The following is a 15,626-nucleotide window of genomic DNA, read 5'->3' as shown; positions in this document are numbered from 1 at the left end:
ATAGTCAAGCAAAACAGATTCCCAAATTAATCATGTCTCAAAAAAAAAAATCCCAAGTCTATCAGTGCTGTATCTGGAGAATGGGTAGCAAATTTCATCATGAGTCTTTTGGAATTGTGGTTGAGCATTATTATGTTGATCAAAGTTCCTAACTCTTTCAAAGTCATTTGTCTCTACAATATCATTGTTATTATATAATTTGTTCTCCTGGTTCTGCTCATTTCACTTTGTATCAGTTCATTTAAGTCTCACTTCCTATACTATAACTTGTCCAGCCATTCCATAATTGATGGGAAACCCCATGGTTTCCAATTCTCCAACCATGAAAAGGGTTGCTATAAATATTTTTTACACATAAGTCCTTTTCCTCTTTGAGGTGTAGACCTATTATCAGTACTTCTGGGTTAGAGGGTAAGCACAGTTTAATAGCTTTTTGGGCGTAGTTCAAATTGCTTTCCAAATTGGCTGAATCACTTCATAGCTCTACCAACTATATGATAATACCTGTTTTCCACTAGCTCCTCTGGTATTTGTCACTGATTTTATATTAATCACCTGCATTTAGAACTAAACAAATTCATCTCTAATCTGGTCACAAAAATATTAAGCCATTTGACCAGGATTATTTTTTAGCCCTTTCTAGCCTTTCTTTAATGCTAATATGCTTCTGCCTCTTACAGTAGGTATATGCTTTACAAGGTGATTCCTAGGAAGTTTCTTAACCATTTTTTTGTTCTTTGTGCAGCCTTACAGACTTCTTTGATTTTTTCCAAGGAGTTTGGTTTACCTGTATTTATTCGAGAATCTCTAAGCATTGAAGAAGTAAGTTAAAAATTATTTTGCCGCCTTTGTGTATTTCTCTATATTGGAAAAGCTCTTAGTTTTCCACTTTAAAGTAAATACAGATATTCTTTTTATTCTAGTTTCGGGATTGCAGAGAAGAAGCCTTAAAATTTTTATGCGTTTTTTTAGAAAAAATTGGCCAGAAAATTGAACCTTACTGTCTTGGAATTAAGGTAAGAAAAAAAATTGGTTGAAATTTGCTATTTTACATTATTTTGTTTTCTAAAAACCCAGAACATAAGTTGTTTTTCCTACATTTTTGCTTTTCTGTTTGGGAAATTTCCTCACTTAGGTATCTTTATATTAAAAATTCAGTGACCATACCATTTTAAAAAGTTTTTCCCTTTGATCTTTTTATTCATTTTTTTATAATTGAAGAAATATGTAATATAATTTTATGCAGATGAAATATGACACATATATGCACACCCATATGTATGTATATGCACACACACATATGTGTGTTTTAAAAATCCTACTAAAATGCTTTTGTTCTTTGGCTAGATCACAAATTGATCGGAAAGAAAAGTACATAGTGATTTCTGAAATAGGTCAGACCCATCTTCCATCTGGTCCAGTATTTTGTTTTTTCACAGTGGCACCAAGGAACTTACTGTGGTTGTCTGTTGTGGGCCTCATGTTCTGCATATTAAAATGCAATTTTTTAGTTGTTAAAAGTATATTCATAATGTAACTTTTCCTTATGATCTAATTTGAGTCATCACTGAATCTTGATTCTTCCAGCTTGTTGATGGTTTTGGTGTCTCATTTTAAACCTAGAGCTTGTGTACCAGTGTTTACACAAAAGATAAAGCTGCAAAATGTAAGATTCCAGCCCTGGAGCTTCTTATTGAGGTAATCCTTTTATTTGTAAGGGTATTAATAGTATGTCCTATACATATAATTCATGAAGTAGGAAATTTGTGGATTTTTTGGTTTGGGTTAGAGGGGTGGGGAGAGCATTGTAATAGATTGCAACCCGAATGAAAGTTAAATTCAGAGAACATCTCCATTCTCCTGTCTTCCATTCCTCAGCACCTTGATAACTTGTCTTCTACTGCTTTCCTTAAAACAGCAGAAATGGGAGTTGGGCTCTTAGTGTGGAGTAAAGGGAACAGGTAAAAAGGGAATGAATTAATGATTACTTTATTTTTCTCAACCTCTCTATAAGTGAAAGGTTGATTTGATATTTAATAATAACTGGGGGTTCCAAAAATTACCTGTTTATTTCCTTGTGATGTGTGAGGATCATAGAATTAAAACTGGTTCAGATTCTCAGAGGTCATCCAGTCCAATCCTATCATTTTATAAATGAAGAAACTGGAGACCACTACCAGAGAGATTGTCACTTGTCGAAAATCACATAGGTGGTAGTAAGTGACAGAGACAGAATTGGAACCCAGGTCTTTGACTCCAAGTCCAGTACTCTTCCCATGACTAACTCTCAGAATCCAAGCAGTTGGAGAGCTAGGGGTTCTGCTCTCATCTGCATCTTTTTGAGAGTCTGCTTTGGTTTTAGATATTTGAACATAATAAGCACTTAAATAATTTTTAATTAATTGAATTGCCATTGAATATATACTTGGGTAGGTAGATAGTTTCAGGGCTCCTTTAGGGTAGTATCCATATTTTTATCTTCATTTTACAGATAAGGAGACTGAGGCTCAAGGAGATTAAGTCACTTGAGTAGTGCCATTCAAGCACTGAATTTAGAACTGGAGGATCTTGGTTTGAAATCTAGCTTTGCTACTAGTTTCCAGTGTCACTTTGGGCAAGTCACTTAACTAATCTAGGTCCAAGTTTCCTTGTCTATAAAATGTAGAGTAAATTGGACTAGGTGACTTTAAGGTGTCTTCCAGTTCTAAATCTGAGCTCCCTAGAACTTTCTTAGTGTCACTCAGCTAGTAAATAGCAAGAAAAACATGAATAACTTCAAATTAAGTGGTCTTTTTATGATTTCATCTTGTATCTCTAGTCCCTCTTCAGAGCCACAGCACTCTTTACCACTTGACTAAATTATAGTCTCTACTTTTTCTTCCCCATTCTTTTCTTTAAAAGTGCTATTTTATGTATTCTCAGTTGCTCAAAACTTTACGAAGTTCTAGACATATGGAAGAATTCCAACTTGGAGAACTCTTTAGCAAATTCTATGGAGAACTTGCTTTGAAAACAAAAATAGCAGATACAGGTGAGAGGCTTTTTTTTTTCCTACTGAGTTTAAGATACTTTAATTAGCTCTAATAACCATTATAAAGATAGAGAGATATAGATTTATGGATATCTATACCCACACACACACACACACACACATACACACATATACATACACACACACACACATTTACATACATACATTCCTTGTAAGGGAGCATATATTTTATTAAAAAATTTCTGTTAAATTGAACTTTATAAGAAAGTTGTTAAGGAATAATTGTTCATTTATTAATGATTTTTCTTGGGGATATTTTAACTAAAATTTCCTTTAACAAACTTTTCAGGGCTTTTAAAATATAATTTTATTTTTTTTCCCCAAAATTAATTTGGACAGATCTTTTCAGGAATAAATCTACTGTGTCAAGCTAAGTGTGTTTGTATGTCTTACTGTAGTTTGATTGTTAGGGTAAAACTGAATTTATTTTTTGACTCATTTCTTTACATTTACACATTTTTTGTTGCCAATTTACTCAAATGTGCTTTCATTTGAAATTTTGTTTTCCAGTATTAGAAAAGATATATGAGCTCCTAGGAGTCTTAGGGGAAGTACATCCTAGTGTTATGGTGAACAACTCAGAAAAACTCTTCCGTGCTTTCTTGGGTGAACTAAAAACCCAGGTAAGACATAGCAAACCATAAAATTTGAGCAACCCTGTTTTTCAAAAACATGGTTTTTGAAAATTAATTTAAGCTTTTAAAACCTTGCTTCCAGATGACCTCCACAACCAGAGAGCCCAAACTCCCTGTGGTAGCAGGATGCCTGAAGGGATTGTCGTCACTTATGTATAACTTCACTAAATCCATGGATGAAGGTGTGTCATTCAATTGAATAGGAGTTAGTCAATACGATGTGCAAGGGGCTGAAGACACACACAAAAAAGAGAAAATAGTCCATGGCTCACAAAGCATTAGGAGTTTGGGGGGGGGAGTGAAGGATCGAGTGGGAATACAACAAGTGCACAGATAAGTAAATAAATATAAGGTAAGTTGAGGAGGGAAAATGGGTGGAGGAAGGAGTTGAGAAAAGGTTTTCTATGGTAGGTGACACTTAAGCTGAGCCTTGATATAAGTAGCTAAGATTTCGAAGAAGTGGAAATGAAGAGAGGGAGTGCATTTTATTTTTTAAATTTTATTCTTTATTTATGGAATAAAACAAGCTTTTCATAACATAGTACAATAAAAAAGATGATTGTACATGAAACTGCAAATCTGCTATGCACAACTTGCTATTATTTTCAAGTATGCAACAAAATTATCCTGTAAATCTCTTTTTTTACCTTCCCCCCTCCCCTTGCCCTGTACCCTAGAGATGGCTACCATTAGATACAAATAGGTGTATATATGTGTATATATATATATATATTTATTTATATGTAAAATTATTCTATACATACTTCTGATTATCAGTTCTTTCTCCGGATCCAGATAACGTCTTTCTTCATATATCCTTTATAGTTAATTTGGGTATTTATAATAGACAAAATAACTTAATCACAGTTGTTCTTAAAACAGTATTGTTTGGAGAAACAGCTTTTGTGAAGGCAGAGGGACAGGAGATGGAATGCTGAATTGGCCCATAGCTGGCGGTTTGAATCTAGAGTGAATGAAAGGGAGTCAGTCATAAGAAAAGAAGTCTAGAAGATAAATTGGAAGCAGATTGTAGAAGGTTTTAAGTGCTGGGTTAAGGATTTTGCATTATATCTTAGTATCTGTAGAGAGTCATTGGAGATTTTAGAGTAGCTTAGAAAGGCCATTTTGGCAGCTATGTGGTAGATGGATTGGAGAAGAAAGAGGTGGGAACCTGGGAGACCAATTAGAAGGTTATTATAAATAGTCCACATAAAAGAGGATGTGGACCTGCATAGGATAGTGCCAGTCTAAGTACAAAGGAGGGGTGTTTGCAAGAGATACAGAGATACAGTCAGTGGAACTTGGCAAATAATTAGATATATAGAGTGTTGGGGAGAGAGAAGAATCAAGGATAACTCTGATGTTGTTAAAAATGGGTAACTGGAAGGATTGTGGTACCCTCAGTAGGAACAGAGAATATTGGAGGAGAGGTGTGTTTGGGAGAAAGAGAATAAAATCTGTTTTGGACATGTCAAGTTTGAAGTGCTGATGGGACAGACAGTTGTAAATGTGGGCCTGCCATTGAGGACAGAGGTTAGGGTGGGATATATAGATTAAAGAATTATTTGTGTAGAAACGGTCAGTGCAGAGAGACTGTAGAGAGAGAAATGAAAGATCCAGGACAGAATGGGAGGGAGTGGTTGAGGTGGGAAGGAGGGGAGAGAAACTGCCACATAGGTAGGGTGTGGGAGATGGATGGTGGTCCAGAATAAGAAACGAAGGAGGTGAAGGATATCAGGAGGAGGGGCCAGTGTCAGCAGAAGCTGAGGGAGTAGATAGCGCTTGTCCATGAAAAGAGTGGAAGGTGAGCAGGTTTAGAAGCTGCAGAGGTCAGAGAAGACGAGGACTGAAAGTTTGTCATAGATTTTAGCAATTCTAAGATCTTTGACTGGGCACCTTCAGTCAAGTGATGTGGTTGAAAGCTAATTGCGAGGTATTGATCAGGAAGAGCAATTTCAGAGTTCAGGACTGTTACGTAGTACCTTTCTCTCTGCTGATGAAATCTGAGGTAGGACTCTCCCTCTGGCAATATATAATGATAATAATAATATAGGGATGAGAGCCTAGATTCCTTAGCTTGCCCTAATACCATTCTTGATATTCTCCCCTAAGGAGATGGAACTATCATCACTTCAGTCAACCCCTCTTGTCATATGATAAATTACTTTGCAGTCATATACTCACTATTAAAAAAAAAAAAACTCAATAATTACAGTAGTGATGATACTGCTTATTTAGTTATAAAACTCTTTGAAATGGAAAGATTTAAAAGAAATTAAATACTATTCCAAAACACTTATTGTGGTTTGGACATAGTTTTTCTCTTGTTCTTTTAGATCCTCAAATGTCAAAGGAAATTTTTGATTTTGTACTGAAGGCCATCAGTCCTCAGGTAGGGGGATATTTAAGGTTACTTTGGTAACTTTGTATTATTTAAATTAATTGTGGTTGGAAAACGTACCTTCATGGCAAATCTTTTGCTTTAATAGGTTGATCTGAAGAGATATGCTGTGCCTTTAGGTAAGATTCTGATTTTCATTGAATTGTAAATTGACCTCTTTACCAAGTTAAGTCTTTTTGCAGCCTTTGGTTTTTATACTACGATCATAAAGTAGGTGTGATAGTAACAGGGCCAAAATATCATATTTACAGTAGGCTTGAGGTGTTTCTGTATTTCTTCTGTAGTAGGTAGTGTCATCTATACCTCTCATCACTTAAACTTCGATATTTGATACTTATTTATTTTTCTTTTAAGAGAATAGTGCATAAGCTGAACAGAAGCACATCCTTTTTTACTTGTAGAATTCCTCTCTGAGAGCATTTAGTATTTCTATTAGTTGTATTCTAAGCCTACAGAAATTTGAGTTGACCCTAAAAATTAAAGAGATCCAGCTTAGTGTAGTGGCTAGAGAGATGGTCTTGGATTAAGGGAATGTCTGGTGATTGAAGTTCCCCCCTTTGATGTATATGTATCTGGATGAATTACTGCACCTTGCAGGCCCAGGTAATTCTCCAGGACTATGAGGTACAAAACAGGTGTTAATCTGTATTGACAGGGACATGTCCTCCCTAGGAACCTCTTATACTGAATAAATCACTGACCTTAAAAAAAAAAAAACAGCCCAAAAAACAACTTATAAGTACTGGGGCCAGCTAGTGACCTGTGTAGTTTCTTGTATAGTAGTTTACATTTTCCTCTAATTTTAAATAACATTTGCATTTTTCCCTCCAATTGCAGCTGGTTTGCACTTATTTACCTTACATGCATCTCAGTTTAGCACCTGCCTTCTGGACAACTACGTTTCCTTATTTGAAATAATGTCAAAGTGGTGTGGCCATACAAATGGAGAACTGAAGAAAGCTGCACATTCAGCCTTGGATTCCTTTCTTAAACAGGTACTGAAATTTCAACTTCCCTTTTTAAAATTGCTTCAAAGAGCAGTTAAGCCCCAATCTAGGTGGTGTCAGATTCCCTTACCAGGAAGCAGGCCTATGTCTGGACCATATTAGATGGGAAGGGGAATCCCTCCTGAGGAGTGAGGGACAGGGGTCTGATGTATGAGCGTAACCTGGGGCCTGGATGTGAAATCAAGGGAGCCTGAAGCCTGGAGCTGTGGAGGTCAGGTGAGATGCCCCTAGGCCTGTTTATGAAGATGTGCAATTTCTGTTCTCCCATTGCCCATGTTTGTGAAGCCTCGAGAATGGAAAGGCAGAAGTTTTAATGCATGTTTACATAGTAAAGTTTACTTGCTTCATTTGCTTTTTGACTTAGTGGAACAAGCTTTTTTCCTTCATTATCATCTATCTTATACTGGGCTATGGGAACATTGGACCAGTACTTGAGTGAGTAGGAGTGAATCAGGTATCAGAATATGATAACAGCCAAAGGAGAAGCAGCCAGGAGTTGAAAGTGAGAACTAGGACGTAAGTGAAGGTCTAGGACCCTGTTGTCATCCAGACCTCTGGGAAGGACAAATGATCTCAGAGTGTGAGGCTAGCCATGGTCAAGTCATTTGAAAATTAATGGAATTGGCCCTCAGAATACATGCAAGTGAACCTGGTCTTGAGGTTGAGGCTGTTGGTCAGCTTTTATTTTTATTTTTATTTTTATTTTTATTTTTCCACACTTCAGTATTTGTAGGAAATGGTCACAGGATTTGGGCCTCTAGATATCTGGATTGGGCCTACATACAGTTGGTAAGGAAAAGATGGAGGGAAGCTGTGACTTCAGATAGTGCTCTGATCATTGATTAGGCAATTTTTATTGAAAGTCTTACAGAAAGGGTCAGTGATAGGGCAGTCAATGGGAGCATCTGAGAAAAATTTTGGTGACCAGGCTAGTTAGTGAAGAAAATCAAAACAAGAGATAGTGTGCCAGCTTAGGAATAGATTGTATTAGAAAAGTATCTTTCTAGGCCAGGTGCTTGAGACTTAGAGGGTTATGAGGCTAGCATACAAAAACCTATTTACTTTTCAATGTAGCTGAACTATATGATACTAATAGTGTTAGTCTGTGTCCTGAGAAGGGGGATTGGAAATCATATATTTAGAGGAGAAGAGGAGGAAAAAAAATTGTTGCTTCACCCCTTTCCTGGATGCAAATCTGTCCTTGGTCAAATTTTGAAATGTGTGAAATTTGTTTTGTTTCTCTCCACCTCCTGTTTGTTATCCTTCCATTTTTAGTGGCTGTTTCACAAGATAACAATGCACTGATTGATGAGGCCCTATTCTGGCCACTCATCCAGGCCTGTCCTAATGCTCAGAGTGCCATGCTTCTTTCTCCCTTCCCTCCCTCCCCCACTATTTTTCTCAATCAAAACTCCTTTTTTCCCTAATTTTTTTTATTTAAAAATTTTTTTTAATTAAGTTATTTTGAATTATCAGCAATCACTTCCATAAGCTTCTGAGTTTTAAATTTTTCTCCCCCTCCCTCCCCTTTCCCCTCATTTTAGCTATCTCGTGTATGTGACTATCATAGGAACAGAGTGGGAAAGGTCATAGTGCAAGCCCTAATGAAATGTTGAGCACATTTCTCAGCACACTCCCAACAAATGATTACCCAGCCTCTGTTTTAAGACCCTTAATGATAGGGAATTCACTGCCTCTTTGGACAATCTTTTCTGTTTTTGGATAGCTCTGAAGAAGGTTGTCCTTGGTATTGAGTTGAAATCTGCTTCCCATAATTCCCACCAGTTACTGAGATTTAAAGCATAGTTCCTCCACTTAAACCTTTCTCTGGTGCCTTATCTCAGTATGGAAGTTATCTTGCGTTTTTGAAAGCTATGCTGATGGAACACAGGCTGTGGGTGTAGCAATATAGATCCAGCTGGAAATGTTTCAGTTTTAAGGCTAGTGATGAATTATGCCTGTCACCTGAAGGCCAGCCTAACTAAGTTCAGAGAGACTTTGCCATCCATCACAGCAACTCATGAAGATCATCTATTAAGGTATAGAGAGGTTATAATTTCTGTATGTGAAAGGAGCACCCACACCAGTGAAGTCACAGATCTCTTCAATGTTGAAGTAAGATACCTTATGTGAGATTCCTATATGAGCATTAGTTGATGCTTTGGGGTTACTTACCTTGTAGAAGAGAAGATTTAGGGGATAACGTAAGTATTATCTTTGAATAGTTGTCATGTGTGAGAAACTAGTCTTTTCTACTTAGCCATAGAACAAGGCTAGTGAGTAGAAGTTGTAGGGATGCTGATTTTATTTTGGCATACGTAAAGATCTAGCAGTTAGAGCCATCCAAAACATAGCGGGTTTCTCTAGAGGTAATGAGCTCCCTATCTTTGAAAGTCTTCATGTATAGGCTTTGTTACTACTTGTTGAGGATTATTATAAAGGAGATTTTAAGGGAAGGATTAGAGAACGTCTTTAGGCGATTTCCAACCCTTAGTTTTTACAATTCTGTGATTGTATAACCTAGGAATGAATAAATATTATAATGCAGCACTTACAAAATAAATATGAATACAATTGTATACGTTTGGAGTATACATCTTTTATTTGGAGTTGATATACTATTCCAATTGAAAAAATATAACTGGTTAATTATCTAATTTCAGGTTTCTTTAATGGTGGGCAAAGACGCAGAAGCTCACAAGAGCACACTTCGGTACTTCACAGAACAGTTCTACGGAATCATCAGAAATGTGGATTCAACTAGCAAGGAGTTATCCATTGCCATTCGAGGATATGGGCTGTTTGCAGGAGTATGCCTCACTGACTTACCTTACCTTAACATTCTTTCATAATGGTAGAAGTATAAAGAGAAATATAGCTGCTCACATACTTTTTTTTTTTAAAAGTAGTAGTTTGTCATCATGACATTTGTGCTACAAAGTTAAAGTTCAAGAGAGGTTATAGAAATAAATTTGTGTCACTAGAAAGAAGACCATTCTAAAATACCCACATTTTCTTTAGCATAATTCTTATACACCATCTTGGAAGTACCCTATCAATAAGAGTTAACTGAGTTTAAATGTGAGGCCTTTCTATATATTACTAAATTTGTCAATCTTCAGGTTATGGTAATGTGTTTTGGTGTTCTATATTGTATATTAAATATTGAAGAACCAAGAACATAGTGAAGTTAATCAATAGTAACGTTTTGTTTTTGCTGTCATTAAAGCCTTGTAAAGCTATAAATGCAAAGGATGTTGACTTCATGTATATTGAGCTCATTCAGCGCTGTAAACAAATGTTCCTCACTGAGACAGATACTATAGAGGACCACATGTATCAGCTCCCAAGTTTTCTCCAATCTATTGCAAGCATCTTACTTCACCTTGATACAGTAAGTAAAATATTTATTATTGTTGATGTGCAGTCATGCCTTCTCAGTCCAAGTAGAACAAATTTGATCCCTTTTCCAAATGACAGCCATCTAGATATTTGAAAACAGCCATCATGTGCCCACTAAGCATTTTTTGTAAACTTCCAGTTTCTTTATCTTTTAGAAAATTGATTCAGTAGAGTAAGACCTGTCAGAAGCCTTCATTTTGCTTTTAATAACATATAATAACATAACAATGACACAAATAAAACGTAGCAGAGTAAAAATTATCTGATGAATCCCATCTTGAATTACCATAGAATCTGGATTATTTGTCTTTAGCCAATTATTTTACCTAACTTATTTTTGTTTCCTACCAGCTGAGATTCTTCTGTCTTTTCTAGGTTCCTGAGGTATATACTCCAGTTCTTGAGCGTCTAATAGTGGTGCAGATAGACAGTTTTCCACAGTACAGTATTAAAATGCAAACAGTCTGTTGCCGAGCTATAGTAAAAGTTTTTCTTGCCTTGGCAGAAAAAGGACCAGTGCTTTGGAATTTTATTAGTACTGTGGGTAAGTTTAGGATATTAATTTTTCTTTTTTTAATGATTAAACTTCTTTATGATTATGAGAAATTATATATCTCTTTGTGTATATATTTTTTAAATAACTAAAAAATAAACCAGTTGCCCAGTTTAGGAGCTTCTTTTGTGTGTCATTAATTATTTGTAGAACAGATTCTACTCCTATCATTATAGTAAGGTAGAATCTGTTTCTTGCTTAAGGATCCATTACTATTTCATAGAATGCAAGTTAAACAACAAATATTTATTAAATACCTACTGCATGCACAGCAGTGTGCTAGGTTGGGCTTCTTGAGTCATAACTCCTTCATCTCTTCTTAAACTGGGTCATGACCCAGAGTTTAAGAAGTGCTGTGCTAGAATACAAGGAGATAAAAAAGTTAAACTAAGAGTTTCTGTCCTCAAGGAGCTTAACCTCATAACAGACCAATATTATTAACAAAAAGAGCGTATATTCTCTGATTGGAAATGTTGATAATGATTCAGGTGAAATCAGAAAATAAATCTGTATCTCAAAAATGGTCTTGTTTGTTGACTTTAATTATATATGTGCTGGAGTATTTCCTAATTTTTGTTTGAATTTTTTTTTTTTTTAAGTGCATCAGGGCTTAATCAGAGTATGTTCCAAACCAGTCATCCTTCAAAAGGTAAATTGTGAATCAGATATTTTTAAAGACTAGTTTATGGAAACTTTCAAGTATGTGAATGGATCTTTGATGTCATCATTTTGGGGGTTCCCTCCAGTGATACAGATTGCCACCCTTTCTTTTCTTCTCATTTATATTCTCCCAGAAGTTTGCCGCATAGGAGGCTCACTCAGTGCACTGGAGGTCTTCCTTGCTTTCTCTTGGCTTTATGAGGGTACCAGTGAAGCACTCTGGCCATCCACATCTCATCCCTTTTCTCTTACCACATGAGCAGCTTGTTTCTCTTTGTGTCATACTGTTCCTTAATGACTTCCTTTATTTCTGTTCTTCAGACTTGATCATTGGTTGTGTGTTGCAGCCTGCTTGCACCCACCATGTCCTTTTCCAGTGGTCTCTGATGCTCATTCATTTTTAGTTTTTCAAAGGCAGGGATGTTCTGGATCCCACTGCCATATAGCAACATTGATAAAATACTTTTGTTGAAAAGATGATCATCTGCTTTTGGGAAGCTTGGGATTAGTAAAAGTGCTTTTCAGTTTCATGAAAGTAATCTAGTCTGTTCCTTTTCACCTTGTTAGTTTTGGTAACTAACAGTTAAATATGCTTGTGAGATTTTTAGTATTTTATACTAAAGCTGGTGTTAACACTGTGATGCCTTTAATTATTAACTATCATTTAGGCTAAAAAATTGTATGACATTTTGAAGAATGGGCAGATTTGTGATGTGTTGGAAAGTATCAAGCATAACTTCATGTAGTATAAAGACATTTGGACCTCCCCAAAAAACATACTCTTTGGGAAATACTCAACCAGTGCATGAGAATATTTCATCCAAGAGGCATATCAGAATAATGAGAAATGAGGTTAATGAAGTGAAAGGGTTCACTGTGAAAAAGTGAGGTAAACTCTTTATAGTACATTTCATGAAGATGTCTAAAAAAAATCAGTGTTTCAATATCAAAGTCTAAAAAACTATGGTTGTTTTAATTTTTTTAAAACGTTGTATCCTTTTGTTCCAAACTTAACACACAGACATTTTCATTTATAAAGCAAAACAGAAAAAGAGGACCATATGCGCAAATGCAAATAACTTCCTCTATACAGGTTGTTCTTCCTTCAAGTAGGTAATAAATTCAACATATTACTTTGTTTTTTTAACATTTTTTCTTTTTTTAAAATTAATTTATTTTGATTTATCAACCATCACTTCCATAAGCTTTTGAGTTTTAAATTTTTCTCCCCTTTTCTCCCTACCTCCCTTCCCAAGATGGTGTGCAGTCTGATATAGGCTATACATATACATTCCTATTAAACATATTTTCACATTGGTGATGATGTAAGTAAGAATTAGAACCAATAGGAGAAACCACCAGAAAGAGGAAACAAAACACAACAGAAGAAAAAAAATAGCAAATATAGTATGCTTTGATCTCCATTCAAACTCCATAGTTCTTTCTTTGGATGTAGATAGCATTTTCCCTCATGAGGCCTTTGGAGATGTCTTAGATCATTGTATTGCTGAGAAGGGTTAAGTCTATCAATATTAGTACCTAACTGATTATGATATTCCCTTCTTGAGCCAAAGCTGATGAGAGTAAGATTCAAACAATGCTCATCTCCCTCCCTTCTTTCCCTCTGCTGTAATAGGTTTTTGTGCCTTTTCCTGTAATATAATTTACTGTTGTCTGCCTCCTCCTTTCCCTTTCTCTCAGTACATTTTCTTAGTTAGATCAGATTAATTCACTTGAATCCATTTAACTCACTTGATTAGATTTTTTTTATCATTATATCAAAGGCAACTTATACCCACCCCCTTTATGTATATTCCTTTAACATGGTGTGATAACTACAGTTCTCAAGATTTACAAGTGTCATCTTCCCTTGTAAACAGTTTGCCCTTATTAATAACATGTTTTTTTTCTGTCTTGTTTACGTTTTTATGTCTCTCTCTCTCTGGACTTTTTAGCAGGCAACATATTACTTCCAAAGCTATCTTGCTTATCTTTGTCTCCATCTGAACTTCCTTCTGTTAAATGCTTCAGGGACCTTTTCCTTTTTTTTCCGCAACCCAGTTTCTAGTTCCCTTCTTCCTTTTGAATTCTTCCCAAATAAAAAAAGAAAAATAAATAAGCAGAGTCAGTTGAATTAAATCCATACATTTGTTGAAAAAAACACGTTTGATTTTGCTTCATAAATCCTTAAATTAACCTCCTATTTCAGGAGGTACTTCATCCTTTGGAGTTATGGTCAGTCATTACATTCCTCATAGCTCGCTCTTAAAGCTTTCAGGGTTGTATTTCTGTGTATAGCCTAATGTTGCATTGACTTTTTGGCTGTTGTGCTGTTGGTTTACTTTGAGCTTGCATTGTAGTCCACTAAAACCCTTATTTTGTGTTTTGTATGTGGGTGTGTTTCAGGTAACTGCTTTCTATTCATACCACTTACAGTTGTGATTGATTTTTTTTAACTTAAATTTAGGATTTTGTGCTTATCTCTGTTAAATTTCATTTTGTTAAAGCCTATCATTCTAGCTTTTAAAAATCTATTTGAACTTTATTCTCTCATCCATCGTATTAACTATCCCTTCTAGTTCCTTGTCATCTGCAAAGTTAATAAACAGGAGATCTATGCCTTCATCTGAAAAATTGATAAAAGATGTTGAACAGAATAGGGCAAAGGATAAACACCTGAGCTGTTTGACTAAGACCTCCTCCTCAGGTAGCATTGATTCATTAATCGTTGCTGTTTAGTTCTATTGCTTTAGCTTCTTCCAGTCTTCCCAATAGAGCTGTCATCTATTTCATATCTCTGTATTGTACACAATGGTATTATGAAAGTCTTTGTCTAAGAGATCGTGTTCAATTACATGTTTATAAATGCTGGTAACATTATTTATATGACTGTAGCAAATGGCACTAATATGCAATTTTCTTTTTAGGAGACCCTTGATAAAGAGGTTTCTGAGTCTGAAGAGTATCCTACATCTGGGGAAGTTAGAACAGGGAAATGGAAAGTACCTACATATAAGGATTATTTAGAGCTTTTCAGAAATCTACTGAGCTGTGATCAAATGAAGGTAAAAATAGCATTGAAATCATGAAGAGTCCAACGTTCTTTATTTGTTTTAGTAATTTTGAACTTGTAGATAAGTATTAGTAAGATTAATGAATTATTTTGGCCAACCTGAGTACTGTATTAAAATAGTAAGTGCTTTATCTTTTTCTTTCTTAATGCACATTCTGCTGCCACCCCAGATTTATCTTGATTCCTTTATCTATACTAGATTTTCACTATTAATATTCCTTTTATATTCTGAGGTCTAGGTATTGTCTCATTGAAGACTTCCAAATATACCATAGTTGTTGTAAGAAGTAAACTCTGGTATTTTATGTTATGATGGCCTAGTAGGGAAAATGAAGAAATGATCGTAGTCATGATTTCCTACTAATTTAAGACAATATCCAGGCTCCTTAGCTCGAAAATTTCACTAGTGGAATGTAGTAAGAGTATTGGCAAAATTCGAAGTGATTAAAAATAAGAAAATTAGATCTAAAGGGGACATACCTATCGAGGATACTATTTTATTAAATTTAATAGAAATAACAAAAATTTAAATAAATTTTAAATAATTTAGAGTTTGTATTTATATTTGATTTTTATAAAATTTGGGTGCTTGTTTTTGCTGATGCTTTAGAATAACATGATTTAGAACAATTCTAAATTTAAAATAACAAATTTCAAAAAGAACAAAAAAAATTCAATCCTAGTTTTAAAAAGTTATAGTTTAACTTAACCTTATTTCCATTTCCACAGTTAAAATGTTTATGTGTTTATACAAGGGAAATGCATTTTATTTATTTATGGAAAACTTCTTTGATATTTATACCATGCATCTTGAGGTTCAGACTTTTTATTTTTATTTATTCC

At 35.1% G+C, this 15,626-nt stretch overlaps 1 protein-coding gene across 4 annotated transcripts in view; it reads left to right on the top strand.

Annotated features, from left to right (window-relative positions):
- The window catches only part of LOC114053672 (DNA-dependent protein kinase catalytic subunit-like), a 167,918-nt gene that overhangs the window by 5,854 nt on the left and 146,438 nt on the right, over positions 1–15,626 (top strand). For all 4 annotated transcript variants that reach the window (XM_027876779.1, XM_027876781.1, XM_027876780.1 and 1 more), the window contains exons 2-15: positions 746–822; positions 924–1,016; positions 1,624–1,698; positions 2,923–3,031; positions 3,563–3,675; positions 3,770–3,869; positions 6,024–6,079; positions 6,177–6,207; positions 6,926–7,083; positions 9,759–9,905; positions 10,325–10,489; positions 10,873–11,041; positions 11,650–11,699; positions 14,638–14,775. In XM_027876779.1, the coding sequence (XP_027732580.1) occupies positions 746–822; positions 924–1,016; positions 1,624–1,698; positions 2,923–3,031; positions 3,563–3,675; positions 3,770–3,869; positions 6,024–6,079; positions 6,177–6,207; positions 6,926–7,083; positions 9,759–9,905; positions 10,325–10,489; positions 10,873–11,041; positions 11,650–11,699; positions 14,638–14,775 (1,481 nt within the window). The remainder of the gene's footprint in view (positions 1–745; positions 823–923; positions 1,017–1,623; positions 1,699–2,922; positions 3,032–3,562; positions 3,676–3,769; positions 3,870–6,023; positions 6,080–6,176; positions 6,208–6,925; positions 7,084–9,758; positions 9,906–10,324; positions 10,490–10,872; positions 11,042–11,649; positions 11,700–14,637; positions 14,776–15,626) is intronic.

The sequence above is a fragment of the Vombatus ursinus genome, unplaced genomic scaffold, assembly GCF_900497805.2.
Source record: "Vombatus ursinus unplaced genomic scaffold, bare-nosed wombat genome assembly UNPS02014812.1, whole genome shotgun sequence".
NCBI classification, from domain to species: domain Eukaryota; kingdom Metazoa; phylum Chordata; class Mammalia; order Diprotodontia; family Vombatidae; genus Vombatus; species Vombatus ursinus.
This window is presented reverse-complemented; position numbering and strand designations above follow the sequence as displayed.